This window comes from Amphibalanus amphitrite, unplaced genomic scaffold (genome assembly GCF_019059575.1).
Source record: "Amphibalanus amphitrite isolate SeventyFive unplaced genomic scaffold, NRLGWU_Aamphi_draft 000060F_arrow, whole genome shotgun sequence".
Taxonomy (NCBI): domain Eukaryota; kingdom Metazoa; phylum Arthropoda; class Thecostraca; order Balanomorpha; family Balanidae; genus Amphibalanus; species Amphibalanus amphitrite.
In genome coordinates, this window is record NW_024881556.1 from 39,442 (window position 1) to 67,399 (window position 27,958).

The 27,958-nt window shown below is 53.8% G+C and overlaps 1 protein-coding gene across 2 annotated transcripts; it reads left to right on the forward strand.

The window, feature by feature from the left end:
- Positions 1-429: 429 nt before the first annotated feature.
- On the forward strand, positions 430-27,463 carry LOC122378490 (protein UBASH3A homolog). 2 transcript variants are annotated; one of them, XM_043359600.1, is made up of 13 exons: positions 430-443; positions 1,617-1,733; positions 6,970-7,210; positions 7,615-7,810; positions 10,852-11,021; positions 12,111-12,319; positions 13,982-14,201; positions 17,070-17,190; positions 22,941-23,063; positions 23,811-23,903; positions 24,779-25,021; positions 25,321-25,428; positions 26,001-27,463. In XM_043359600.1, exons 2-13 carry the CDS (start codon positions 1,624-1,626, stop codon positions 26,129-26,131), a joined length of 1,965 nt encoding a protein of 654 aa, XP_043215535.1. In that variant the 5' UTR covers positions 430-443; positions 1,617-1,623; the 3' UTR covers positions 26,132-27,463. The 2 variants fall into 2 exon arrangements, with proteins under 2 accessions (XP_043215535.1, XP_043215536.1); XM_043359601.1 differs by lacking the exon at positions 430-443 and adding an exon at positions 537-647.
- Positions 27,464-27,958: the final 495 nt, after the last annotated feature.

Consider the following 27,958-nt stretch of genomic DNA (forward strand, 5'->3'; position numbering starts at 1 on the left):
AAGAAAAGTTTATGACCCTTGTGACGTCACAGATGACGTCACGCGAGGGCAATAATGCAAATGTTAAGCATTAGACCATTGGACCTTACAAGGAGTGCATGAAATCACGATTCTATATGCTTGAAGCAATTTCCATATTTCCCCATTGGGTTTGGTTTGACGTATAAGTTCCCTGTATTTGAGGATTTTTAGGATGTCATCTTGTTCTCCACTCAATTCTGCGTAGGATGCCGGGTTCTGTGTCTACATGGCTTGAACGTAACGGATGTAGCAGCCGCAAACGTAAATCGAGGTCCCGAATTCCCTATTCCCCAACACAGGCGGCGGCCGCTTGGTCTGCGCAACATGGCGGCACCGTTGGACGCCATCTGGCGGCCGATGCGCTTGTTCAGTGCCCAACAACAACAAGTTTGTAACTTACATGGCCGGGCGGTTGCGTTGGGGTGGAGTGGCAGTGCAGTTTTATTTTTTAGGAAATTTTTAAGAAACCGCTGTTTTTTTTGTGCCATTCTAACATATAATCATGAAATTGCCTGTCTGCCGAGTTGTTGATGTTGTAGGATGATACCTAATGGATTCGAATCTTTTCTAGGTCTCTTCATGTAGGTAGTCTGATACAAGGCTATATAAACCGTCTGATACAAAAGGTTCCTCAGTTTCACAAACCCTGAAATGTCCATATACCGTTCTCTATATACCGTGGAAATGTCTGTAACCGGGTAGCCGTGAAGCGGGTGTCACAATTGTTTTTGCAACAACCAATGAGAGGCTTTATACCCAGAGATGCTTTCCAAAACAAACCAAGCCAAATTGGAATAGCCGCTCAGACTTATTATATACTTTGACCACCTAATCAAACCTGACATAACCTTACCTACAAGGTTAATGATGTTTGACTTACCATTTCTTGCTATCTGTCCATGTGAGTAACATCTTTCAAAAAGAATACCAAAGTCAGGCTAGGTAAGGTTTGGTTACATTTCTTGTTAAATAATTTCATGACATGTAAGTACCTGTGTCATATCTGGATTTAGTAGGATGTTAAAAAATGGAAGAATGTGTAAAATTTGGATGCTGGTGAAAACAGGGCACCAGAGGGCATATTAAGGCTGAAACAGACTCTTTCGGCACTCAGGAAATTGCATGCGAGAGCCTATTCAAATACATTATAATTCTTATCGCATCAATGATCAATCGCTCGCAGGTGTGTGCGATTGATGTGAGCGTGCTTCCCTGTATTTGAATAGGCTCTCGCATGCGATTTCCTGACTGCTGAAAGAGTCTGTTTCAGGCATTAGTCACATGACATTTGGAGCTTCGCCCCCTCCGTGGGCCTTCTACATGCTAAACGTCACTTGTTAATTTCACGAACCTTGATCAAATCGCCCCAGGCACCCTGTTTTCACTGTCGTCCTAAGATTTACCTTTGAAAAGTAAGTTGGTCCTAAAGTAAATATTAACCCAACCTAAAACCTTCAACCTAGAACCTAACCTACAGTGCCTCTCCCTGGCTGCTAAAAACAAACATGACACCCTCCTTAAAACTATCCAAAACAGTTGCTGCATCAACATCGGCATGAACTTTTTATGAATGATAGCCATTGTTTTCGTTTCAGTCTCATCATGGCGTCATTACCTCCTAGAAAAGGTTCAACACCATCAAAAGGTGCCAGACAAAGCAGCCTGTCTTCTCTGGAAGTCCTTCTGCAACTGGGGTTTTCTCAAAACAGAGCGTGAGTCAGTCTTTTTTGGTTAGGATATATTTCATTCTGTCTCTGTCTTCAATTGATTCCATGTCTACTCAGTACTCTGACTTCTTCATGGCTCGAGCCTACTTTCAACTGAGAAGAAAGTTTGAACAGTTTGAATTGGAACACTTCACCATTTACATCAGACACCCTGGTTACTGGCCTGCATTTGGTATAAACCATAAAAAGAATGGGTCTTAAGCATTACCTGTTTCTTCCCTCTTTAACCCTAGCCGGAGGCATTGGTAGCACCATGTAGCACATACCTATGTCACAAGGTGTGCAAATCGGTCTCTGCTAAAAAGTCTAGAAAAGTCCCCATCCCATTTTTCTGTACCATCCTATTATCTGGATCCTCTGTTTTCAAGATACTTGCGAAGCAAAGTGCTTATCTGAGCCCCAGACTGGAAAAATACATGTTATGCTGGATATTTCTGGCATAGTGGTAGGATTGTGCCGAAAATTTCAGCTCTCGTCTGGGTCCGGCGTAACTTCGCATGCGCCGAGTTCAGCGCATTGCGGCCGCCTAATTTTTCGGTGAACAGCAGTCTTTTTTTTTTTTTGCACGTTGGTCAATCTAGCAGCAGATTCGCCCAGCGGGTGGATCTGGAGAGGGCTCGGGTTGAGACGTCCCCGCCCAGGTCGTCGCGTGCTCCGACTCGCGAGCCGCCCTAAGTCTCTTCAGCGGAGGAGCGTCCCGCCCAGGTCTCCACCCTCGGCGCGGAGATAGGCATGGAAGACCTTGTTGAACATCGCTGGGCGTCGAAGTAATCCTGCAGTGAGTTCCTGGCTCCTGCCCACTACCGGATTGAGAAAAATGAGAGCGCGGACGACCTGGCGAATCAAGCGGCCGCCCTGCCCTCGGCCGCCCGCTCGCTGACCCAGGCGGTTCATTATGCGGCCTCGCGTCAATGGCGCAACAACTGGTCAGAGTCACTATTCAACTTTCAGGCCAGGCATCGGGAGCGCGCTGCAGCTCCCTCCCCGGAGAGGAATGGGAGGCCGCCGTCTCGGTGTACCTGATGATGGCGGGCCACTGGGGCCGCTCTCTCCAGTACGTGCACCAGGTCGGCCGTCTCCCCTCCGCGGCGTGCCAGCAGTGTCTGGAGAAGCATGCCCCGCGGCGCTTTGCGCCGTGTGCCGAGAAGAGGCTGATGTCCTGGAGCACGTGCTGCTCCGCTGCCAGGCCTTTGTGTGTGCCGGGCAGTCTCGAACACACCGCTGCGCCGATTATTGTGGCCCCGGAGCTTCCTGACCCGGCCTTGTTTCACGGCACGACGCTACAGGACGCTAAGAGTATTGTGGAATCGGGTTTCCATGAAAACATCAACTAATTCCGACTCTCAACCCCGGAACACTCTGGTTGATATAGCCTTGGTCGGTAGATGTATACATGTGGTTATGTGAAAGTGGCTTATTTTTTGGCGTAGATAGACACTCAACTTCGGGCGCAAATCATTCAGGAATTTCAGCGCGAAATCGCTCACGGATGTCCGGCGTAGTGTGTGAATGTTTCCAGTCTGGCCTGAGCCTGACCTTAGGTATTCGAAAATGTTTATTGGAGAGCCACGGAGTAGCTTGATGGCACGGGAGTCTGGGACACCGTCTCCGGAATGCGTCGGTCAGCTCCTCTTGCGGAGAGTTTAGGAGGCATAGGAGGACCTCGTATGTATCTTGCTGCGCCGAGTGGTGGAAACAGGCGTTACGCCGGCCCATGGCGTTCTTGAGGTCGTGCAGCGATTCAGACTTGTGACGTCCACTCCAAAGCGCCTTGACGGCGGCGCCCAGCTCCTGTACCGTTTCACCGTGCGGCGGCTCACCGCTGCAGCTCGTGCAGTCCAGGTGGACAAGGAACTCGCTGAGGCCGGGAGTGCTGTTGACACACTGCACCACGGCGTTCATGTAGCAAATATTGCCAAGGCTTTTGAGGCCGGTGAGCGCTGGCGTCGCGGGTCTGCTGGAAGGAGCGGAGCGGCCGGGATTCTGAACGTCAGCGCGTTGGCTGCACGCCCGTGGCTGAGTCTCGCGGCCGAACACGAGCGGCGCCCCGCGAGTTCGGAGGTCGGCGCGCCCACCGGCTCGTTACCCGGTTCCACGATAAGTGGAGGCGAGTGGGAGTGTTCTGGCCAAGACAGTATAAGAAACAAGTAGATCGGATGTTTTGAGTAAACCGCAAGTCACAATTCTGACGCAGCTGTGCCATTTTTCAAGACCCACGTGACTTTTGTAAAAAGTTGTATTTTGCAATGTTTTGAGTCTGACCTAACCGAAATTGGAACAAGTTTAACCCTCGCCCGTATAGGGGGGGGGGGGGGGTCGAACGGACCCCCTCCCTCGGTTTTTTCGCGAATATCTCGTGTAAAAATCGGCCGATCGCGACGAAACTCTCAGTACCCTCGAGTTGATCAATTTTACACCTACTCTGAAAATTTTATGACCCTGACCCAAATGACCTTTGACCTGTGACCAGGGCTGCGGAGTCGGAGTCGGAGTCGGAGTCGGTCGGAGTCGACAGTTGTGACCGGAGTCGGAGTCGGAGTCGGAGTCGATTTTAGAAACCCGAGCCGGAGTCGGAGTCGGAGTCACCGAAAATCTGTCGACTCCGCAGCCCTGCTAGGTCTGCGGAGTCGGAGTCGGGAGTTGGAGTCGGTCGGAGTCGACAATTCTGCCCGGAGTCGGAGTCGGAGTCGGAGCTGGTTTTTGAAAGCCGAAGTCGGAGTCGGAGTCGGAGTCGCCGAAAATCCATCGACTCCGCAGCCCTGCCTGTGACCTACTTTTCGAGACCATGTTTGGCTGGAATCGCGATTCGGCGTATGTTGGCTCGCATTAGCCGCGCTTTTGCAGTCTTCGTGGTTTCAAGCGTTCAAACATCTGATATGATGTTACCCCATGCATTAGGGTGGGTGTCAAGGTCACCTGGAGGTCAGGTCAGGTCATTGACCTTTGATGACCTCGGTTCACTTTTTCGAGTTTTACATGTTTCTAGGCCAGTTTTTGGAGCTGAATTCGAATTTAGCAACCATATGAACATTTACGAAGTTGTTTTGGTGCCTTCGTAACATGTTACGAAGCTGTCAGAGGCTGTTGACACCTACTACGAATACCCGGCAGGACCCCTACTGGATGACCTGACCTGATCTGACCCGACCTGACCTAAATGCATTAAGACATATGTGATCAAAACTAACATGATATTCGTGATCAGCACCCCGAAAAACCCCATAGCAGCCACACTTTACAACTTTCTTCCTTCTAACAGGTCCCGATTTTCCCGACGTTTGGGTCATTGACCTGACCTGGAAGGTCAACCAATGACATAGGTCCTTAAAATTGGGTATCATCGGCTTCCTTTCGTCACGGGCAACACGCTCGTTTTTTCCGCAAAGCTCTAGCTCGATCAGGGGCGAACTTCCCCCCCCCCCCTATATGTTCCAGGCTGAAGAAAAAACACCAATACGGGCGAGGGTTAAGATAAATTATACCTAAGTGCTGTTTAAAGCAGCATTTGGGTAATTGTGTTTTACAATATTTATAAACTGCTCAAAGCAAGCCACGTGATGCTACCAAATTATGTGCTCAGACAACATTTTTCAACTTCGATTTTGAGCACTTTGTACCTTCTTTGAGGCCAAATGCTTGGCGTTTTGAGACACAACATGAAACACTGAAAGTAGGTAATGATACAAAAATCGACTCACTTGCATTTCCAGACTAGGATATCCTGGCTCAAACTGGCCAGTTTGTGTGTAAATTGTATGGTGAAAGGAAAACTTCACGCCCGGCTGACTTCATTGTTTGACTACCAAGTCGCGTCGGACGGGGACCGGTTCTGGCCTTCCTCCACAGCTGGCTCCGCCATTTGGCAGCGGCACATGGTGTGTCGCACCGCGACCCTGCTCGGGGCGCCGTTTTTGTTCATGGGACTGCTAGGGGGCTAATCACCCGTGTAGCAGACACACGTCGTTCATGTCAATCAACGCAGTGACGGGGAGCCACTCCAAATTCCTAATCACGTCGGACACATGATCATACTTCGTCTGTCGGTCTGTCCGTCTGTCTGTCTGTCCGTCTGTCCGTCTGTCCGTCTGTCCGTCTGTCCGTCTGTCTGTCTGTCTGTCTGTCTGTCTGTCTGTCTGTCTGTCTGTCTGTCTGTCTGTCTGTCTGTCTGTCTGTCTGTCTGTCTGTCTGTCTGTCTGTCTGTCTGTCTGTCTGTCTGTCTGTCTGTCTGTCTGTCTGTCTGTCTGTCTGTCTGTCTGTCTGTCTGTCTGTCTGTCTGTCTGTCTGTCTGTCTGTCTGTCTGTCTGTCTGTCTGTCTGTCGGTCGGTCTGTCGGTCTGTCGGTCTGTCGGTCTGTCGGTCTGTCGGTCTGTCGGTCTGTCGGTCTGTCGGTCTGTCGGTCTGTCGGTCTGTCGGTCTGTCGGTCTGTCGGTCTGTCGGTCTGTCGGTCTGTCGGTCTGTCGGTCTGTCGGTCTGTCGGTCTGTCGGTCTGTCGGTCTGTCGGTCTGTCGGTCTGTCGGTCTGTCGGTCTGTCGGTCTGTCGGTCTGTCGGTCTGTCGGTCTGTCGGTCTGTCGGTCTGTCGGTCTGTCGGTCTGTCGGTCTGTCGGTCTGTCGGTCTGTCGGTCTGTCGGTCTGTCGGTCTGTCGGTCTGTCGGTCTGTCGGTCTGTCGGTCTGTCGGTCTGTCGGTCTGTCGGTCTGTCGGTCTGTCGGTCTGTCGGTCTGTCGGTCTGTCGGTCTGTCGGTCTGTCGGTCTGTCGGTCTGTCGGTCTGTCGGTCTGTCGGTCTGTCGGTCTGTCGGTCTGTCGGTCTGTCGGTCTGTCGGTCTGTCGGTCTGTCGGTCTGTCGGTCTGTCGGTCTGTCGGTCTGTCGGTCTGTCGGTCTGTCGGTCTGTCGGTCTGTCGGTCTGTCGGTCTGTCGGTCTGTCGGTCTGTCGGTCTGTCGGTCTGTCGGTCTGTCGGTCTGTCGGTCTGTCTGTCTGTCTGTCTGTCTGTCTGTCTGTCTGTCTGTCTGTCTGTCTGTCTGTCTGTCGGTCTGTCGGTCTGTCGGTCTGTCGGTCTGTCTGTCTGTCTGTCTGTCCGTCTGTCGGTCGGTCTGTCGGTCCGTCCGTCCGTCCGTCCGTCCGTCCGTCCGGTCGGTCGGTCGGTCTGTCTGTCGGTCTGTCGGTCTGTCTGTCGGTCTGTTGGTCGGTCGGTCCGCGCTCAGCGCCGCCCCTGTAATCGGCAGTGAGAAGGCGCTGGCCGCCACCGGCGACCGGGGCGTCCAGCTGGCCTCCGACTGGCTGCTGGCTCACGTCAACGACCCGCACATCGACGCCGCCGAGCCGCGCGACTTCTACCTCTACCTGTGCCCGACGGGCGCGCTGCTCCAACAGCTGACGCACTTCCGGCGCCGCGCGCTGGCGCAGTGCGGCCGCAACGGCGCGCACGCCCTCCTGCCGCACGTCACCCTGGCCGCGCCGTTCAAGGTAGGGGCGAGCTCGTGGGGCGGGGACGGGGCGCGCCACTGGGCGTGACCGGTGGGTGGTCCCCCAGTGGGTGCCGTGTGGTCCTCCAGTGGGTGCCGTGTGGTCCCCCAGTGGGTGCCGTGTGGTCCTCCAGTGTCTGACAAACTGACTGGCGGGCCCGGCTCCCTTGTGATGTCCCTGTAACACCCGCCGGCTGCCCCGTAACACCCCTGTAACACCCGGCCGACTCCCCTGTGATGTCCTGGCGGCTGGGTGCCCCTAACGGTCTTTTGACTCGCCTGTGATATATCTGTGATTCCCCCGTGGCTCCTCCGTAACACCCTCGTGGCGTGCATGTGCTGTGCCTCCCTCTGACGCCCCTGTGACTCCCCTGTGACGCCCCTGTGACTCCCCTGTGCCGCCAGGTGCCGCACCACCTGGTGACGGCCGCGGCGGAGGCGCTCGACCAGGTTGTCGCCTGTCACCTGGCGCAGCTGCCCGACCGCTGGCCACTCGAGCGATACGTCTCACAAAACTACATGGGCCTCTTCCTAAACGACGGCCAGGCGGACGTGCTGAAAAAGATGACGGCCCAGCTGGCGCGGGAGCTCGACAGGCACAGTCAGTACCAGGGTGGCTGGCGCGGGAGCTCGGCAGGCACAGTCAGTACCAGGGTGGGGTCAGGTGCAGTACGTTTTTAGGGGGGGGGGGGTCCACATCGGCGACCGTCCTGTCTAATCACTATATTATTTTACATGGTGTCCCCACTACCACAAACATCAAAAACGTAGAAGGTAGGCATTTAAAGGGACTATCCCACCTTCTAAAATGTTGTTAAAACCGGTTAAATTGTGCCCGACTTTATAGATTGGATGACCAGGAACACGGTTCTGGCATTTATTTTTCATTAAACATCTTAGGCTTCCCATATTCCAAACACAAACTTTCAAATATGTGACGTCACAGCCCAAGATTACCTCCTTCTCCAGGCCACATTACTGTCATAAAGCTGATTCTTTTTACTCTGTAGGCACCACAACAAAGTTCAGACCAAGTTTTAAGCGATTTTTCAACGAACAAACCCATTTAAATCAGAATGACTAAACGAGGTGACGTCACACTAACGGTCGCTCCATGTTGAAGATAGGGCCTTGTACAAGGCCCATTTTCAAATGAAGGGAACGAATTTCTTCAACACCAAGAGGCCGCGGGGGTTGCAACCTAGATAGATAGTGGTTTCTGAACCTCGCCGCAAACTTGGCTATCTCAACTCAAACCCCATGTTAAAGGTGGGATAGTCCCTTTAACCCGGCAGTTGCTGGGGTATTTCGCCACCCACCGTTTGCTGGGGGGGGGGGGCGTTAAACGCCCCCAGCCGATAACTCGAGAACCAATAGGCGCAGCGAAACGCACGAGACGGCAAACGAAAGAACGCGACGAGACGCTTCAGATGAGTACTTTAAAATTGAATTTTGAGGTCACAGGTCGGGTCAAGGTCAGGTCAAACACCCGAAATCGGGCTTTCAGTAGCATGGACTTCAGGACTTCGCAATGGGCGCCTCTCGTCACAAACTCTGTCGAAACGGTTCACAATCCATCATATAAGGCCTACAAGAGTGTCAGCTCCATGTAGGGGTCAGTCAAGCATAGGTCAGGGTCAAGGTCAGGTCAACCGGGTAGGCACATATACCCGAAAATCAAAACTGATATTCGCAGCCTGTGACACATGTTTTATAGGTAATTTGGGGCGTGAAACACGATGGTGACATTCATTTTATCATATGTGTACGTGTTTGGCTCAAAAAGTTCAATTTAAGAAATGCATGTATCATGGTCGTGAAGTAGTCACGAAAAATTGCCAAGATTCAGTTCAAGATTATGGAAAATGCGGAACGATAATCAATAATCGAAGATAGCCATTTGATTGCTCATGGTATTGGCAGTCTAATGGCGTTTACGGCATGTCTGTATGTCTATTCTGTGATTTTATATGATTTTTTGAACATATGCCGTTTTTGGTCGAAAACTCGGAAATCTTGACGTCACTAAAACCTCGATATCTCAAAATTTTTACGACCGATTTTTTTGAAACTTTGTCACAATAAACTTCAATCAATTCCCTACAGGTACCCAAAATTTGGCGCGCCTGCGGCGCGCCGTTTTTATGCTATGGCCCGGCGAAAAAAGTGGGGGGCGTTTAACGCCCCCCCCCCCAGCAACTCGCGGGTTAAAGGGACCTTCCCACCTTAAAAAAGTTAATTAAATGGCATGAAAGTGATGTCGCACGGTTCAGAAAGAGCGAAAACGAATAACTACCAAATTTCATCGAAAACTAAGCACCGGTTTTCAAGATGTAAGACTTTTTCTTTTGTTTACTTTTTGGGATCTCCGCTGTTTCTATCGACTTTATTTGACAATACGGCACTTGTTGCGCGCAAAGCAGCATGTACCACCGCGTGCTACCAAACGTTTTAGTAAAAGATTTAAAATTGTTAGATCTGCGTTGACGTCACACATTCATAGGGGGCATTCTAATGCATTAGTCCCTCTGAATCCAAGTGCTGCAACTCTGAATTTAGATATTTTCGATTTGAGGCGTTTCTCGATGTTGTGAGTGCTCAAACCGGTAAGTGCAAGCCAGGGGTACCATTTTTGCTATCTCAACTCAAAACTAATGTTAAGGTGGGATGGTCACTTTAACCTTTTCCCTGCTGAAGGTTGCCTGTTTTGACAAATGGTTCCTGCCAGAACTGCCCAGTTGCGTGCACTCCACGGCTCAACACTGTCTGCCTGGGTCGGTGTGCTGACACGGCCCCGCCTCTGACACTGTGCGTGACACGCCCCGCCCCGCCTCTGACACTGTGTGCTGACACGGCCCCGCCTCTGACACTGTGTGCTGACACGGACCCGCCTCTGACACTGTGTGCTGACACGGCCCCGCCTCTGACACTGTGTGCTGACACGGCCCCGCCTCTGATACTGTGTGCTGACACGGCCCCGCCTCTGACACTGTGTGCTGACACGGCCCCGCCTCTGACACTGTGCGCTGACACGGCCCCGCCTCTGACACTGTGTGCTGACACGGCCCCGCCTCTGACACTGTGCTGACACGGCCCCGCCTCTGACACTGTGTGCTGACACGGCCCCGCCTCTGACACTGTGTGCTGACACGGCCCCGCCTCTGACACTGTGTGCTGACACGGCCCCGCCTCTGACACTGTGTGCTGACACGCCCCCCCCCCCGCCTCTGACACTGTGTGCTGACACGGCCCCGCCTCTGACACTGTGTGCTGACACGGCCCCGCCTCTGACACTGTGTGCTGACACGGCCCCGCCTCTGACACTGTGTGCTGACACGGCCCCGCCTCTGACACTGTGTGCTGACACGCCCCCCGCCTCTGACACTGTGTGCTGACACGGCCCCGCCTCTGACACTGTGTGCTGACACGGCCCCGCCTCTGACACTGTGTGCTGACACGCCCCCCCCCCGCCTCTGACACTGTGTGCTGACACGCCCCCCGCCTCTGACACTGTGTGCTGACACGGCCCCGCCTCTGACACTGTGTGCTGACACGGCCCCGCCTCTGACACTGTGTGCTGACACGCCCCCCCCGCCTCTGACACTGTGTGCTGACACGGCGCCGGCCGTCCGTGCTCACCAGACGTCCAGCTGGAGCCTCAGACCAAGTCGCTCCACCTGACGATGGCCTACCAGTTTCCGGCGGCGCACTTTGCCCAGCTGGAGGAGCTCTCCAAGGCCGTCGACCCAGAGGCCAGCAGCGTGTGGGAGCTGCGGCTGTACTCGCGGGACCCGCGCCTCCACGGCCGAGAGGTGAGAGGGCCCGAGACAGGGAGGGGAGAGGACCGGAAACAGGGAAGGGTGTTCTGCAGACATGTGCATGGATCCAATAAAACGAATCTGGGATCTGATCCCACGGATCCTGATCTCGGATCCGTCTAGATCATAGATCCAGCTCTTCAATTTATCAAGAGATCAGTAGGGATCATAGATCCAAGTCTAATTGTTTGCTTGAGATCCAGTGAGATCATAGATCCTCATTTACTTTTTGTCAACTCAGAAATCCCATAAAATCACTCATTGCAACTCACAAACGCTCTGTTTTAGAGATTTCATGCGCTTACACGTCATATGTACATAGTTTTGTGGCATTTATAGACATATAAGCACTTGGAAACCTGGTTTCAAATGTGGTGCCTGGTGGGATCCACTCAGATCATAGATCCATGTTGTTTTATCGTCAGATCCTATGAGATCATAGATCTAGATTAATTTTTCACGACGGATCCGGTGGGATCATAGATCCTAATATGCAGTTTGCTTCGGGATCCACTGAGATCATAGATCCATCACTCGGATCCATACACATGTCTGGTGCTCTGAGACAGGGAGGTGAGAGCTCTGAGACAGGGATGGGTGCTTTGAGACAGGGATGGGTGCTTTGAGACAAAGAGGGGTGCTTTGAGACAGGGAGGGGTGCTTTGAGACAAAGAGGGGTGCTTTGAGACAAAGAGGGGTGCTTTGAGACAGGGAGGGGTGCTTTGAGACAGGGAGGCGAGAGACGGGAGACAGGGAGGGGGCGCAAAATGACCTAAGTAGTCGGCGCGCCCTAAAGCCCCAATTAACAAACAACAAAGGAGACAGGGAGGTGGGAGCCCCGAGACAGGGAGGTGAGAGGGCTCGAGTCAGGGAGGCTGGCACACAAGTATACAATATGCATTGGTACCCTGTATGCCTCTGAGTTTCGTGCCGTATGAAGCAGGTACATAAGGTGCAGTGTGCTCCTCCCGTGTCGTACCCAGGTACGCCGGGACGGGTGCTGTACCCTCCCTCCCGTGTCTGTCGTACCCAGGTGCACCGGGTGTTGTACGCCCCTCCCCCTCCGGTGTCTGTCGTACCCAGGTACACCGGGTGTTGTACGCGCACGTGCCGCGCGAGTCTGACGAGCTGGAGCTGGTGGTGGGCGACTACGTGTACGTGTCGCGCGACTCTGTGCAGAGCTCGCCGGACGGCTGGGTGGCGGCCACCTCGTGGCTGACGGGTCAGAGCGGACACCTGCCGCTCAACTACATCCAGCCCACGGCCGAGTCCGACTCCTGGACTCTGCACAGGTCAGTGGCGTGGGGGGACAGGTCAGTGGCCGGGGCAGGTCACAGGTCACAGGTCAGTGACCGTGGGGGGGAGGGGGCAGGTCAGTGCTACCTTGTCACCCAGCTACAGCGGCTCACAGCGTACAGGGTGTCCCATAAGTTCGTTCTCACATTTTGTTTGCATGTAAAACAGAGTACATTGCGTTTTGATATATTTATGACCCCTCAATGTGTTCCCCAGTTAATAGGCAAACACATGAACACATGCTGCGGCATGCCAACCGGCATGTTTGGCTGCATAGCAGGCTTAAAGCTAACCCAGACTGACTTGACATGCACCGTGAGCTCCTCGAGGCTGGAACAGCGCTACGCTTCGACGAGCCTAAATTTCAGCATAACCAACAATTTTTTATGAAATTTTGATCCGATGAGGTGCCTGACATATGGTCTTGCCACAAACGCCTGTCACAGTCTCCTTGCACCGCTTTTAAGCTTTGCTTGACCTGTGCACTGATGCACTGTCTTGCCTGAAGATGGGCCTACGACCTCTCGGATGCTATTTTCTCCTCCATAAATGTGTTCATACTCGCGGTTCGAGTTCAGCTTGAGGGCTGAAACTCCTCCTAGATTTTCTTGGAAAAGTATTATGCTTCCCCAAACTGTTTCTGGAGTACCAATCGCAACCTGGTCAGCGTCTGGACGCCTATAAACCCACAATACCGTGACCTTGGCCTTTCGCATAGGAACATAACGGGACGAAACGGAGGCCTCCTCCTTCGCCCTTATGGGGTTGTTTTCGGGTTTGGACGGGTGTTTCATCTCGAACGTGGACTAGTTAGTCCAGATGACCTGGTTGATGTCCTCAGCCCTTTAGTTTTTTTTAGCCTCAGGCATAACGAAACTCATGTTTGGCCATTTTAAGACGTTTTTGACTGTTTTGAGCCCTCCGGTAAGCAAAGCTTAAGTCACCTTGAGTTATGTACCCCGTAAGAACAATTTTAGACAGCTGGTAATCCATCCTGAAAAGTCTGCTTACCAACTTTCTAACCCTTTGACCTTTTTGATGGCCACTTTGGCGCCACACAGTTTTAGCCACATGGCTCACTCCTGAGAGCTGACAAAAAAAGACGATAAACTTGCAATGATTGACTCCCGACAAATCATCGGTGTCACTTGCTGACTGTGCGTCCAGTTAGCGATGGTCATTGTCTACAGACTGGTAGGCCTCAATCACCCTCAATTGTCGCGAATGGTCACGTGCTGACTTAATACCGAGACCTACCCGTATTGGAGACCTCTATGTTGCGGCGTTAGCCGTCTGTGTAGGAAACGGGCTCTCTAGCAAAAACTATTTTGTCTACAGAAATTAGTTACTGTGGAGCATATTTCTACCAGCCATGGCAACCACGTAAGCTCAGTAACGAACCAATTTCAGCGTGCCTTTAAGCAAGAGAGCCTAAAAACGTAAAATTTAGGTGAGAACGAACTTATGGGACACCCTGTACAGGTCCCCTGTGACACCCTGTGACCGCGGCAGGTGCCGCTTTGTGACGCTGTGTGTTACTGCTGTGTGTGACTGCTGTGTCATTGGTCTGTGTGACTGTTGTCTGACTGCTGTGTGTGACTAGTCTGTGTGACGCTCTGTGTCCGTTGCAGGGCGGTGACGCTCTGTGTCCGTTGCAGGGCGGTGCCGCTGTCTGTGACGGCGCTGGCTGAGGAGGGGGACCGGCCGGCGCACGCCAGCAGCCAGGAGCGGCTGCGCCAGTCGCTGTCCTCGCTGGGCTCGCAGTCGTCCTTGCAGGAGGGCGCCGCCGCCGCCGACCGGCCGCGCTCCGTCTACGACAACGTGCTGGTCACCGACGACCCGCCGGTGCGACCGGCCGCTCCCGCCGGCGGCGCGCCGGTGAGCCCGCCCGCCCGGCCCGGCCGGGCCGCCGTGTGTTGGTGGGGCCGTACCGTCTGTCTCTGTGTGTTGGTGGTCCGTACCGTCTGTCTATGTGTGTTTGTGGTCCGTACCGTCTGTCTCTGTTCGTTGGTGGGACCGCACTGTCTCTGTGTGTTGGTTGGACCGTACCGTCTGTCTCTGTGTGTTGGTTGGACCGTACCGTCTGTCTCTGTGTGACAGTTGGTTGGACCGTACCGCCTGTCTCTGTGTGCTGGTTGGTCCGGACCGTCTGTCTATGTGTTTTGGTGGGACCGTACCGTCTGTCTCTGTGTGTTGGACCGTACCGTCTATCTATGTGTGTAGGTGGGGCCGCACTGTCTCTGTGTGTTGGTGGGGCCGCACTGTCTCTGTGTGTTGGTGGGGTATTACCGTCTCTCTGTGTTTGTAGTCCCTACCGTCTGTCTCTGTTCGTTGGTGGGACCACAGTGTATATAAATACAGTGGCGGCAAATGCGCTTGGTCACGTGACCAAATCTGCACGTGCGGTTGTGGCGAGGGCACTTCCCGAAACTCTGGTGCCAACGGCCTCGCGGCGCCCATAGAGAATACATGGGACCTTTTCTTTTCAGACCTATCGTGTCTAAACCAAGCCATTTAGTGCAAGGATACGACTGGTTTGATATTCAGTCGTCTTTTGGCTATAAGTCGGCATAAGAAACGTATTTTTATCGGCAAAATTCGCTAAGTACCAGGTGGTTTTCCGATACCCTGCACGCCTCCTAAACCCCGGCGGCCGACCGGAGGAGTCAGTAGCGCTCCACTCACGAGTCACGACTTTTGGCGATAGCTCAAAACACCTTACAGCTAGAGGGCTGCTATTTGGCACACCTTATCTTTGCTTCCATGCGCATCTTTGGAAACCAATTGCATTTCCGTCTCAGGTCAGCTCACTGACTTATGACGCCACACGTGAACCTCTGCAATAGTCCCAAAATACCGAAACTTCGCAATGCCCTCGGTGCCAGAGGAGCTGTCACAGCGAGATGATACTTACAGGACCTAGTATCCTATAAAGTCTCAAAACTTGTATATCTCGGATTTCTCCTAGAGGTCACATGAGGTCAGGCCGATTGCGTGACGTCACCATTACAAGTCAATGGGGAAAATATGGAAACTGTAATTTTGACGCCGAGAATGATCTAAACCTAGCTCAAGCACATGAAATCGCAATTTCATGCACTTCTTGCAATGTCCAATCCTGCACTTTTGCATCTTTAACCTAGCGTGACGTCATTTATGACGTCACAAAGGTCACAAGTTTTTTCGCCAATAACTCCTGATAAAATTGAGCTGGCAAGTCGGAAAAGCCGCCAATGGACTCGGGAAGAACTACCGAATCGAATGATATACGATATAACCACCTCCGACCAACTTCGTGCCCTGAGTGCCTCTGACCTGACTTTGACCCGATGTGAACACCTTATGTTGACCCCACCCAAACAAAAGTGTACCATTTGACGCGCCGGAGCATGACAAACATGATGGTACTAAAATCGCGACTCTGTGCCGTTTTTCGGCAAAGTTATTTATCAAAACCCGAAATCGTATTTTGGCCCTCGAGGCACTTGACCTGACCCTCAGAGGCCATCAGTTGACCTAAGACTTTTAAACCGTGCATCAATCGCTGCGTCCCCGGTCCCGTAACGGCACACATGCTTGTTTTTCCCGCGAGGCTAGCTCAATTAGGGCGAGGGAGTCGTACCCGCCCACTCTCGCGGCCGGGGCGTAGGTATGTAAAAAAACTAATAAGTCTGGTGATGATTGATGCAAGATTCTTACAGATAATGGTTGATGAAGGTAGGGTATAAGTTATTAAAGATAAGTGAAACAAATTTGCAGCCCTCAGTAGCCTTGAATCATGCATTAAGAGTTATAGAAGAACAACTGTAAGCTGCAGGCTCAGCTCTTCAGTTTCTACCTATGCCTGCAAACACAATAAAATCAATGGAAGAGTAATAATAGTTTAATTGTATTTTATTTTTCAATGGTAACTATGACACCGATGATTCAATATTATTTGCACGGTATCATTAACCACCACAGTCTTAATATCTAGCATCTAAAATAATGCAGTAAAATAAGCTGCGCCACATCTGTCGACAAAATCTGGTGCCAACTCAAGGTCAAACGGAAAATGTGGTCACGTGACCAATGTCCGGCAGCTGGGTGGGACCGCACTGTCTCTGTGTGTTGGTTGGACCGTACCGTCTGTCTCTGTGTGTTGGTTGGACCGTACCGTCTGTCTCTGTGTGACAGTTGGTTGGACCGTACCGCCTGTCTCTGTGTGCTGGTTGGTCCGGACCGTCTGTCTATGTGTTTTGGTGGGACCGTACCGTCTGTCTCTGTGTGTTGGACCGTACCGTCTATCTATGTGTGTAGGTGGGGCCGCACTGTCTCTGTGTGTTGGTGGGGCCGCACTGTCTCTGTGTGTTGGTGGGGTATTACCGTCTCTCTGTGTTTGTAGTCCGTACCGTCTGTCTCTGTTCGTTGGTGGGACCGCACTGTCTCCGTGTGTTTGTGGTCCGTACCGTCTATGTGTGTTGGTGGTCCGTACCGTCTGTCTCTGTGTGTTGGTGGGGTATTACCGTCTCTCTGTGTTTGTAGTCCCTACCGTCTGTCTTTGTTCGTTGGTGGGACCGCACTGTCTCTGTGTGTTGGTGGTCCGTACCGTCTGTCTCTGTTCGTTGGTGGGACCGCACCGTCTCTGTGTGTTTGTAGTCCGTACCGTCTGTCTCTGTGTGTTGGTGGGACCGTACCGTCTCTGTGGTGACTGGGCTGTACAGACGCTGCCGCCCACTCGGCTCAGCGTCCGCCCTGTGCCGGCAGGCGGTGCGCCCCGCGCCGGCAGCCGAGCCGGCCGGGCCGCGCCAGCTGTGGGTGGCCAGGCACGGCGAGCGGGTCGACTTCACCTACGGACAGTGGATCCCGTTCTGCTTCGACGAGACGGGTGAGCCGCGCGCCAGCTAGATCCCTGAACCCGGAACTGGGGTGGAAAGGGTTGGCTGGGTGGCCGGCATCACGCGTGGGGTGCGGGCGGTATGTATAGTCTCTTGAAAGTATCACTTCATGGGCTGCTTTATGAAACTATTCCATTCAGTTTGAGGACCCCAGCTGTGAGGTCATGACCTGTATCATAAAAAGTACGCTCTAACGCGATCCTACGCCAGCGATAGAAGAAAAACTGCTATATGAAAAGCCTTCAGAAAGAGCGAAAATAAATATCGATCAAATTTCAACGCAAAATATTTCTTTATTTCTTTATTTCTTTATTTCAATTCAACACCAACGGGCAGCATACCCAGTAACAGGTGCAGTCATTTCATAAAACTCAATAAATAGACATACACTAGGGTGGCACTTAATTTCGACTTTTTTAATTTCGACCGGGACGGGTAGCCATATTGTTCTACCCCACGAAAAAAAATGATCTGTATGAAATTTTATCAAAAAATATTTATACTTAGAGGTAGCTCAATGGGGTCATACTTGGTACATATTGAGAAAACGTATATTGTGAACGGGGATTCAGATGTGTGTCGCGCCATTCCAAGCATTGTCATATTTGAGCTGTAACACGTTTAAATGAATGATAGATGCCTTCCTATTTGTTTCATAACCACAGTGTTTCTCGCCGCAAACGCGCTGTGACGCAATGCGTAAAAGATAAGCTGTGTTTTGCTAAGCCATTTCAGAACATTTTTCGCTAGCCAGGCTCCAATTGTCAGGCCGCAGCAAACGCTGTTCTAGAATCCCTCGATGAGTGAGAGTTGAAGTATTGAGTGAAAGCGCTCACTTTTGACACAAGTGCATCGAACACCGGCCTCAATGCAGGAGCCTGCACGATCATCAAGCAGCGGCTCGAGCAGGACTTGCTCCATCTGGCTTGCCACGGCATTTACGAGTTTGTTCTATAAAGACATTTTCAGCCTGCCTCGGCCCGTCCAGCGGCCCGGACGTTGTTTTGTTTAAGCGCTTCCATAAAGAGTGGGCGGCTAGATGGAACGAAGCCATAAACCTTCCAAAACTGTGACATGTCCCACCTCCACAACCCGCGTGATGTTCTTGCACAGTTCGGTCGTATATCCTTGACCACCAGCACTCACGCGACAACCGTGAGATTCTGGAGCTGGCCATCACTGTCCTCGATGGTGCTCCGAAACGAGGTATGAAGATCGCTCGCCCCGATATGCTCCTTGTGTGCTGGTTGACCAATGCCATTTACGCTATGAAGTTTTACCTCTTCCGAGCACAATCCCGGCTCACTACGTCTAAAAAGAAGAGCCTCCAGCAAATCGTGACCTTTGTGATAACAACGTAGTTTTCGGCTCGATTCAATGCACCGCTTCTGGCGTCTGCACCAGTGCAAGATCTCGACCTCCTCAAGTCCCTTCTGGAGTACGAATTGGTGTCCGAACTGGTGTCCAAGGCGACAGCCATTGCCTTCAGCCGTCATCTCTGGTATCTAAATGAGAGGCTGGTCGCCCTCAACTTCTAATGAAGGAGACTACGATTGCTGCTACTAAACGTGAGATGGCTGCATCGTTACGAGAGGAGGAGAGGGCCGAGTGCCCCTCCCCCCCCCGTCGAGCCCACGTTGAACTTACTATAGCTTCAGTCTCTAGCAAGTCCACGGCAGACTTCGTCATATCACAACTGGCTTCACAAGCTTCTTCAGCATCCTCGGTATGGACACCGACTTCCTCTTGAAGGAGCTGATTCTTTGGGAGGTCAAGCCATTCTACAACGCCGCCATGCGCTACATGACGTCTCTTCACGCCTCTACGACTTCGCGGAACGAGGCATTTTGTTGATGGCCAGGAAATCGATCTAACCCCCACGAAGGATAAAGACTAACAGCAGCTCCTCTTGTAGGTCGTCGAGGAGCAAAGAAGCAAGCATTCTGTCATACGCCAGGCGATCGTACCTTCTAAGTAGGCAAGACTAGCCGACGAATAACGTGTACTTACAAGTGTTGGCTGATTACGGATGATACAGCTTTCTCTTTTCATGGAGTTATGCAGTAAGTTATGCATACCTTCAAAAGAATTATGTACCTCATATGTACCCATATATCTGAGCTTTAGGTGCTGAAACGTTTCGGTTAAGTCTTGGCAACGTCCAATGTCATTGTGAACATCAGAAATACACGTGGAAATTAAAATTTCGGCAAAGTTGTTTTTTTCACAAAAATGTGAACTTTGACCTGGTTGAGCTACCTCTAAATAAACATATTTTCCAAAAATATTTTACACGCAACGTTTTCTCGGGTGGTAGAACAGATTGGCTGCCCGTCCCGTTGAAAATTCTCAAAACGAAATTTTAGCCCCGTTTTAGTGCCACCCTAACATACACATAACACAACACAGAAAATAATACAACCGCAAACACAGTAAAATCTGATGACTGATACCACCTTGAAAGACACGGTTACGAGAATTCAGTCATCTGTCAGACTCCCATCACATGCCGTTTCACTCTAGTTCTGAATTCCATTGCGCCGCTCTCCCATACATCCACATCTCTGTTTACATCAAGAAAAGCGTTGCATGCCTTTGGTATGCGGTTGAAGGCGCAAGAACGAACCGTTTCAACTCTTGCAAATGACACAGCGAACAAGGCCTGAGTGCGTAGTTGGCGGGAGGGTACAGCGATGGGGAACTTCTCTACCAAAAACTGCGAGTCTATCCGGTGCCTGTGGACCTTTCTAAGGTCAACCAAGGTCAATGACCTCGCATGTTCAGTATTCACACGCCTTCATCGGTAACTACGCATTCATCGGTTTTTGAGATATTAGACCTTTATTTTTGTTTATTTTTATTTTTGCCTTCACTGTTCCTATGACGTCATTTTGGTATCTTAGCCTTCGCCCTGGCAGGACATTTTTCATGACGCGGCCTGGCAGGTGGACGTCGATTCGACCCCCTGGCGTTTCGAAACTGAGCGTCGTAGCGCTTCGCAACAAAGACCAGTCGATTGCTCTCAAGGTATATTTTTTACCGGTCGATTGGTGGTATATTTTTTACACTAGGTCAATATTTGACCCAATTGTGACAGGTCAGAGGTCAAATTTTGGGAAACTTGTAAAAATTACTTAGCCAATATTGGCGAACCTATGAAAGATAGCGACATGAAACTTTCACGACTGTGTTTCTCCACGAATTAACAACAAAATAATGCATAGTTAATTGCATTTCAGTCATTACTGGCGTGACGTATTCCCCGGGAACACGAGAGGTCACCCCCTCCCCCCCCCGCCGGCGAGGACGGTCGCCAATATCGAGAGCTGACCTAGGTTGACATTGTAAAGGTCAAGAAACAGTTTTGAAGGCGTTTATGTGAAAATTGAGCCACATATTCGGATTCAGGGTCTCAAGAAATCCCACTAGACACAGCTCATATCACGGAGGTCAGCGTGTGAATACTGAACATGCGAGGTCATTGACCTTGGTTGACCTTAGAAAGGTCAATATACAGTGCAAAAAATTTATGTCCGGTCAAATTCTGACAAATCACTCGGAATAGTTTCGTTCTTGTCGATGAGATCACATCCAGTTACGTGGTATGTACGATTTTGTCAAAAACGGTCTGAGGTTGTACGGCCCTCCAGGTATTAAGTGGTTGGCTGCCAACATCACAATAATCGATCTGCATTGATTACGAGCGAGCGAGCGCAGCGAGCGAAGCGAGTCTTTTCAATATAACGGAAAAATCTCAGTATGAGCGGCCCGGCCCGGCCCGGCCCGGCCTGTAACGCTTTTGAGAGGCCTATATCTCAGCAACCGCTGGACCGATTGGCCTGCGGTCTTTTTTGCTGGGTAGCCCCATGCCTTCTACCCCGTAATTGACTACTTTTGATACATCTCAGTGACCGTCGTGGCATGTGCCACGTGAAAAGTCAAGGGTGTTCAAGCTGTTTTGCAAAAGTAGTGATTTTGAGTGGCCCATATCTCAGCAGCCGCTTGGGCGATTGACTTGCGGTAATTTTTTGTAGGGTAGCAGCATCCCTTCTACCAAAAATAGGATACTCTCGATGCATGTGGGTCACCCCCAGTGCACGTGCAAAATACAACAATAAGAGGTGTCAAATTTGTTCCCATTTTAATAACTCGGTAACTACTGGGGCGATTTCGCTGAAACTTGGCATACAGGGAGGCACCCACCAGGCAATGCATTCCCATGTGTTGCGGTTAGGGTGCTACTGCACGTGCGCACGTGCAGGGGGCGCTCCCAGATCTCGAGAACGGCTGGGCCGATTGCGCTCAAATCGACACCTTTTTTTAAACCCCACATTTGTTCTCCCGTGAAGCTCAGACAAGTTGTTTAGAAACCTTCAAAAAGGTACAGTCACTCGATTTTTCTCAAGTTTGTCTGTCTTGGCAGATCAAGCAATGCCAGAGCAAGCTTACGAACACACAAATTTGATCAGGATCGGACGATTGGACACTTCTAAAAGGAGATCCTTCGTGCTTCCCGGAAATTCACCGGAGAACAGATGTGGGGTTTAAAAAAGGTGTCGAAATTTGGTACACGGTTGGGGACTAATTAGTAGGGTGCCGTGCAAAAGTCAGTTTGGACCCCGTTTGCACGTGCGCACGTGCAGGATGCCGCTTCCAGATCTCAGGAACGGCTGGGCCGATTGCGTTCAAATTTGGCACACCGCTAGCGACCGGTTAGAAGTGTGCTTTGCACAAGCCCGTTGGAAGTACCCTCTCGCCCTTCCGCACGTGCAGGGCTCATTATCTCGCTCGCTCGTTCTTCGCCCAAAAGGCGTTTTACTGGTGAATACGTTTAATGGCTGTTGAAAACCACTGCCGAAATGTTTGCACGAGCCCTCTTCTCATTTCTATTGAGTCCACGGTGACTATAAATAATTGAGTCATTTTACAGGAGTGTCTCTGTCATTTAAAGTTATTACACCAAAAGCACATAGGCTAACCAACCACTCTTTTGCTGGAGGGCCGTACCTATTATGACGTCATAGTTCAGTGACCTGACATGATCCGATTTTTTTCCAAATCTTGGGTAAAGGATACCCCAGAAGGCAGAAGCTATTGAAAATTTCAGCACGATCCGACTGATAGTTCGGCGCGCATAGCGAAAAATCTCGGGGGGGGGGTCGCATCGCCCCCCCCCCCGCCAGGGCGAGGGTTAAAAGTGCGACAGATGTTGCGCGCAAGGCAGTATATACTACCCCGGCAACAATTGTCTCTTACTAATGCTTTGGTATAAGATTTAAAAATCGCTAGTTCTGCTCTGACGTCACAAAGTCTAAGGGGGCATTCAATTCCATAATCCATTAGCCCTTAGAATCCGAGAACTGCAGATTTTGAAATAAAATGTCTTCGAATTAAAGCATTTCTCGATGTTGTGAGTGCACAAACCGGTAATTGCAAACCAGGGATCCCAATTTGGCTATCTGCACAGCACTTTTCTGCCAATTAATTAACTTTTTAAGGTGGGAGGGTCCCGTTAAAGTTGCAACAATTTTCGTCATTGTCATCATCCGCCGATGTAATCAAGCGCCCCCTTGCCCGAACAACTCTCGCCTTGCCTGGCTGTTCAGTTTCTCACCACCCTCTGGAGGGCTGCTCGGTGAGTGAAAACTGCAGATCCGGCTGGGCGCCCTGCTGAGGCGATGAGCGATCAGTAGGGCGGCCGCGCGCCGGGTCTCACGCGCCCCACCGTCCCACGCCGCAGGCAAGTACGTGCAGAAGGACCTGAACATGCCGGTGACGCTGCAGGCGCGCCCGGACGGCCCCAAGGGGTTCGCCAAGGACTCGCCGATTACACAGGTCGGCCGCGTCCAGGCGCGACTCACCGGTCAGTACCAGTGGCGACTGGGTGTGTGTGTGGGGGGGGGGGGGGCGCGATTCACCGGTCAGTACCAGCGAACGCGCCACTGGGTGCCTGGGTGTGTGTGTGTGTGGGGGGGGGGCACACCGGTCAGTACCAGCGCCCGTGCGCCCGCGCGACTGGGTGTGTGTGTGGGGGGGGGGGGCGACTCACCGGTCAGTACCCGCGACTGGGTGTGTGTGTGGGGGGGGGGGGGGGGGGCGCGACTCACCGGTCAGTACCCGCGACTGGGTGTGTGTGTGGGGGGGGGGGGGGGGCGGCACACTGGCCAGTACCAGCGCCCGCGCGCCTGGGTGTGTGTGTGGGGGGGGGGGGGCACTCTGGCCAGTGGTAGGCTACACTGGTTTGTTTACGACGTGGCCTTGAAGCGTTGTTTTGAAGGAAGCTGACGCGTCAGTCACCGATTAACCCCTTGAGTACGCCTTCCAATGTAGTTCGAAAAAAGGTCGGTCCTCCCGTTACGGGGCTGGTACCGGCTGTACGTACGGGCCGTACTGCCGGCGCCATTGCTGTCCTGTTCGGTCCGTCGTGCCGATCTGTCATGCTCGGTCCGTAATGTCAGCTCCGTACTCTTGTATACGGTCCGTAAGGTCGGATATGTACCGGGCCCTTTATTGTTTGTAATATCGGCCTCTCGCTGTCCTATACGGTCCGTCAGTCCGTAATGTCCCCTCCGTACGGCCCGTCGGTCCGTAATGTCCGGCGCTGTTCCAGGCGAGGCGATGAAGCGCCACAATGTGAAGATCCACCACGTCTTCTGTTCGCCGAGCCTGCGCTGCGCCGAGACGGCCTACTTCATCCTGGCCGGTGAGTGGTGGGCGCGCTCCATTCTATTTTACTGGGTAAGTGGCGCGGCGGCCTTCCTGTATGGTAGCTGGTGAGCGGTGCGGGGCCTGCTGTACTCTGGCCGCTGAGTGGCGGTGTACTGCAGCCAACAGCTCCGTCCGATTCCCGGGAAGTGTAGCTCTGAGTTGTGTCAGTCTGATGGGACAGCGATGGTCCTGTGTCGTGGCTCCCACCATCAGCCTTGTGCCTGCGGTAACCAGATGTGCTCCCTGCCTGTGACAGTACGTGTGCCTGTGTGTCTTGTGCCTGCCCGTGATCAACTGTCTGTCGGTTGTGTGTCTGTATGTCTGTCTGTCGTGTGTGTCTGTGTGCGTCTGTTGCGGCTGACTGTGTCGGACTGACTGTCTGTGGCCAGGTCTGGGCCTGCAGCAGCAGCTGCCGCCGTCTGACTGTGTCTGACTGTCTGCGGCCAGGTCTGGGCCTGCAGCAGCAGCTGCCGCCGTCTGACTGTGTCTGACTTTCTGTGGCCAGGTCTGGGCCTGCAGCAGCAGCTGCCGCCGTCTGACTGTGTCTGACTGTCTGCGGCCAGGTCTGGGCCTGCAGCAGCAGCTGCCGCCGTCTGACTGTGTCTGACTTTCTGTGGCCAGGTCGGGGCCTGCAGCAGCAGCTGCCGCCGTCTGACTGTGTCTGACTGTCTGCGGCCAGGTCTGGGCCTGCAGCAGCAGCTGCCGCTGTCTGACTGTGACTGACTGTGTCTGTCTGACTGTCTGTGACCATGTCTGGGCTGCAGCAGCAGCTGCCGCCGTCTGACTGTGTCTGACTGTCTGTGGCCAGGTCTGAGCCTGCAGCAGCAGCTGCCGCTGTCTGACTGTGTCTGACTGACTGTCTGTGGCCAGGTCTGGGCCTGCAGCAGCAGCTGCCGCTGCGCATGGAGCCCGGCCTGTTCGAGTGGCTGGTGTGGTACGCCGACGGGCTGCCGTCGTTCCTCAGCCCAGAGGAGCTGCGCAGCTGGGGCTTCAACGTGGACACGGCCTACCGACCGCTGGTCAGCGTGCACGAGCTGCGCGAGCGCTCCGAGAGCTGCGAACAGTACTACGCGCGCAGCCACTTCGTCACGCAGGGCGTGCTGCGCTCCACCGGTGAGTTGGGAGGCGGGGGGGGGGGGGGACTGGCGCTACTACGGGCGCTGGGCATCGCAGGGAGGGCGGCTGGTGCCCGTACAGCGCCCGTCTGACCGTCCTGTGTGTGTCCGTACGGTGTCCGTCTGACCGCCCTGTGTCTCCGTGCGGTGTGCCCGTCTAACCGTCCTGTGTGCCCGTCTGACCGCCCTGTGTGTCCGTACGGTGTGCCTGTGTGCCCGTACGGTGTGCCCGTCTGACGGCTCTCTGTGTCCCGTACGGTGTGCCCGTCTGACGGCTCTCTGTCCGCCCCCGACCAGGCAGCGGTAACGTACTCCTGGTGGGCCACGCGGCCACGCTCGACTGCTGCACGCGCCAGCAGACGGGCCACCAGGCGCGCTCAGCGGCCGAGCTGCGCTCCTTCCTGGGTGCGTACCGCCGCCCTGCACCGCGCTGTACCGCCGCCGTGTACCGCCGCGCTGTACCGCGCTGTACCGTCCTGTACCGTCCTGTACCGCCGCTTTGTACCGCGCTGTATGTACCGTCCTGTACCGCCGCCCTGTACCACCCTGCACCGTCCTGTACCGTCCTGTACCGCCGCGCTGTACCGTCCTGTACCGCTGCCCTGTACCGCCCTGTACCGCGCTGTACCGTCCTGTACCGCGCTATACCGCCGCCCTATACCGTCCTGTACCGCCGCCCTGTACCACCCTGCACCGTCCTGTACCGTCCTGTACCGCCGCGCTGTACCGTCCTGTACCGCTGCCCTGTACCGCCCTGTACCGCGCTGTACCGTCCTGTACCGCGCTATACCGCCGCGCTGTACCGTCCTGTACCGTCCTGTACCGTGGCGCCGGGTGTCTGTGTACTGATGGGTTCAGACCGCGGCACCGCGCGCCGCAGTATCTGACTGATACCTGAAGGCGGGCCCGCACCGCCTGCGCTCGCTGTGGGCGTCTGACCGCCGCCCGAGGTGTGACCCGTGACCCGGCTGTTGCAGGTAAAATCCCCTACTGCAGTATCGTGGCCATGGAGGAGCGCAGCGGCGGCCACTGGCACCTCAAGGAGGCCCCGTTCCCGCCGCTGACGCACTCGCACAACCAGCGCTTCGACATATCCATACTCAAGTAGGCGGGCTGGCGGGGCCCCCAGCGCCGGCAGCTGTCCGCCGCCGTGGGTGGTCCGTTGGCACCCCGGGCCTCGCCGGGTGGCCGGCCGCCCTTCTGTCTACAGTGGACCGAGGACAGCTGCCTCTCCTCGGACACTGTGGCTCCGTGCGCCGCCGTCCGGCGCCGTGCGCCGCCGTCTGTAGTGGCCAGCCGACCGGCGCTACGCGCGCCACATCTCCCCGGCGTGCGCTGACCGCGCGGCTCGTGTGCTCTCGCTGGACGCGTGCTATGTATCTGGGGGAGTGGTCGGGTGGTGCCGCTCACAATCAGCCGCCGCTCCGCTCCGGTCCGGCCGCCGGGACAGAGTTCCCGCTCTCCGGTCCGGCCGCCGGGACAGGGTCCCCGCTCTCCGGTCCGGCCGCCGAGACAGAGTCCCCGCTCTCCGGTCCGGCCGCCGGTGCTCGGCGCCGGGACAGAGTCCCCGCTGCCCGGTCCCGGTGCGTCAGTCGGGCGGAGAAGAAGCCTGATCGCCTGCCCAGCAAATGTGGCCCGCGGGCGGGATCAATACTTCCCATGAGTGGAATTGTGCTTACTAGTCCTTGTGCTATTTATTGTTTGAGTCTAAATTCCATTTCACGAGCGTTTCGTATGAGACTAGACGTGGTGCGCAGAATGGGCGCCGCGACTTTGATCATGCTATGTTCCTATAGGATCACTGAACTCCAGGCTCCTCAGACTAACTTACGGTGGAGCCGTTGTCTGTTTTATTTTCTTTGTGTTGGGGCGGACCGCCCGGCGTTCCCGCCGCTCAGTTCGCCGGCTGCCGGCTGCCGGCGCGGCCGGGGGGACCGTGAACGGCCTCAGTCTGTGGACAGGTGGTGACGCTCCGGTCGCATATTGTGACTGTCGGCCGTGGGCGTCTGCGCGTGATGGCAGCTCCGTCTCCCAGCCTGTGCTCGGCGCTGCGTCAGCGTGCTGCCACCGTGGCGGCCGAGGCCGGCAGCCCGTCGTCGGAGCTCGGTCGGCCGCCGGTCCGGGCTCTCCACCGGCGCCCCGGTGGCGCTGGCTGTTTTGGAGGCCGTCTTGTTGTTCCGCCGTGGCCTGGTGCGCGGCGCCGTCCCTGGCTCGGCCCACTGCCGTCGGGCTGTGCCGGATGGGACTGAGGTCTGGGCGGTTTTCTACTTGCCGACGGAGTTGTGTGCGTGTGTGTGCGAGTATTTATAGGCGAGCGGTGGCCGGCAATGCGTCCGTTATTTTTGCCCAGGATGCGTCCGTGACTGTGAGCGGTGTTTGTCCATCATGTTGTTGATGTTAATCTGTTAATGCTGATGTTAAATAATTACTTTTTTACGTACCTGTGCTTTTGATAGCTGCCAGGGCGGGCAGTGTGGAGAGTGGCGGGCCAGTCAAAGTCTGGTTCACGGGGCTGCTCGGAGTGCGCCCGCTGCTCAGTCTGACACCCCGCCCGCTGTCCCCTCCCCCCCCCCCCCCCATCAACCACGCGGCGGACCGGGTCACCGACGCTTCGAGGCATCTCCGTGTCTGGCCGGCGACATTTGAATGCGCCAACTAAAGTGGGCTGTTTTTAAGACAAAATTGCGGCTCACGAATGTTATAAGTTTGACCTATTGAAACGTTTTAACGCTTTGACTCATGCTGCTGGAAACATTTTTATTCTGAGATAAAGATATTTTTCCATGCTTCTAAATATTGACCGATATTTTGGAATGTTTCCACATGAGCACATATGTTGCAAATTTGACTGTTATGCAGGTGTATTAACTGTAGTTGCGTGGAGGGGGCGAGTTGTGGTCACCGGCCGCGCGCATCCCAAAATATGCCCTGGCTG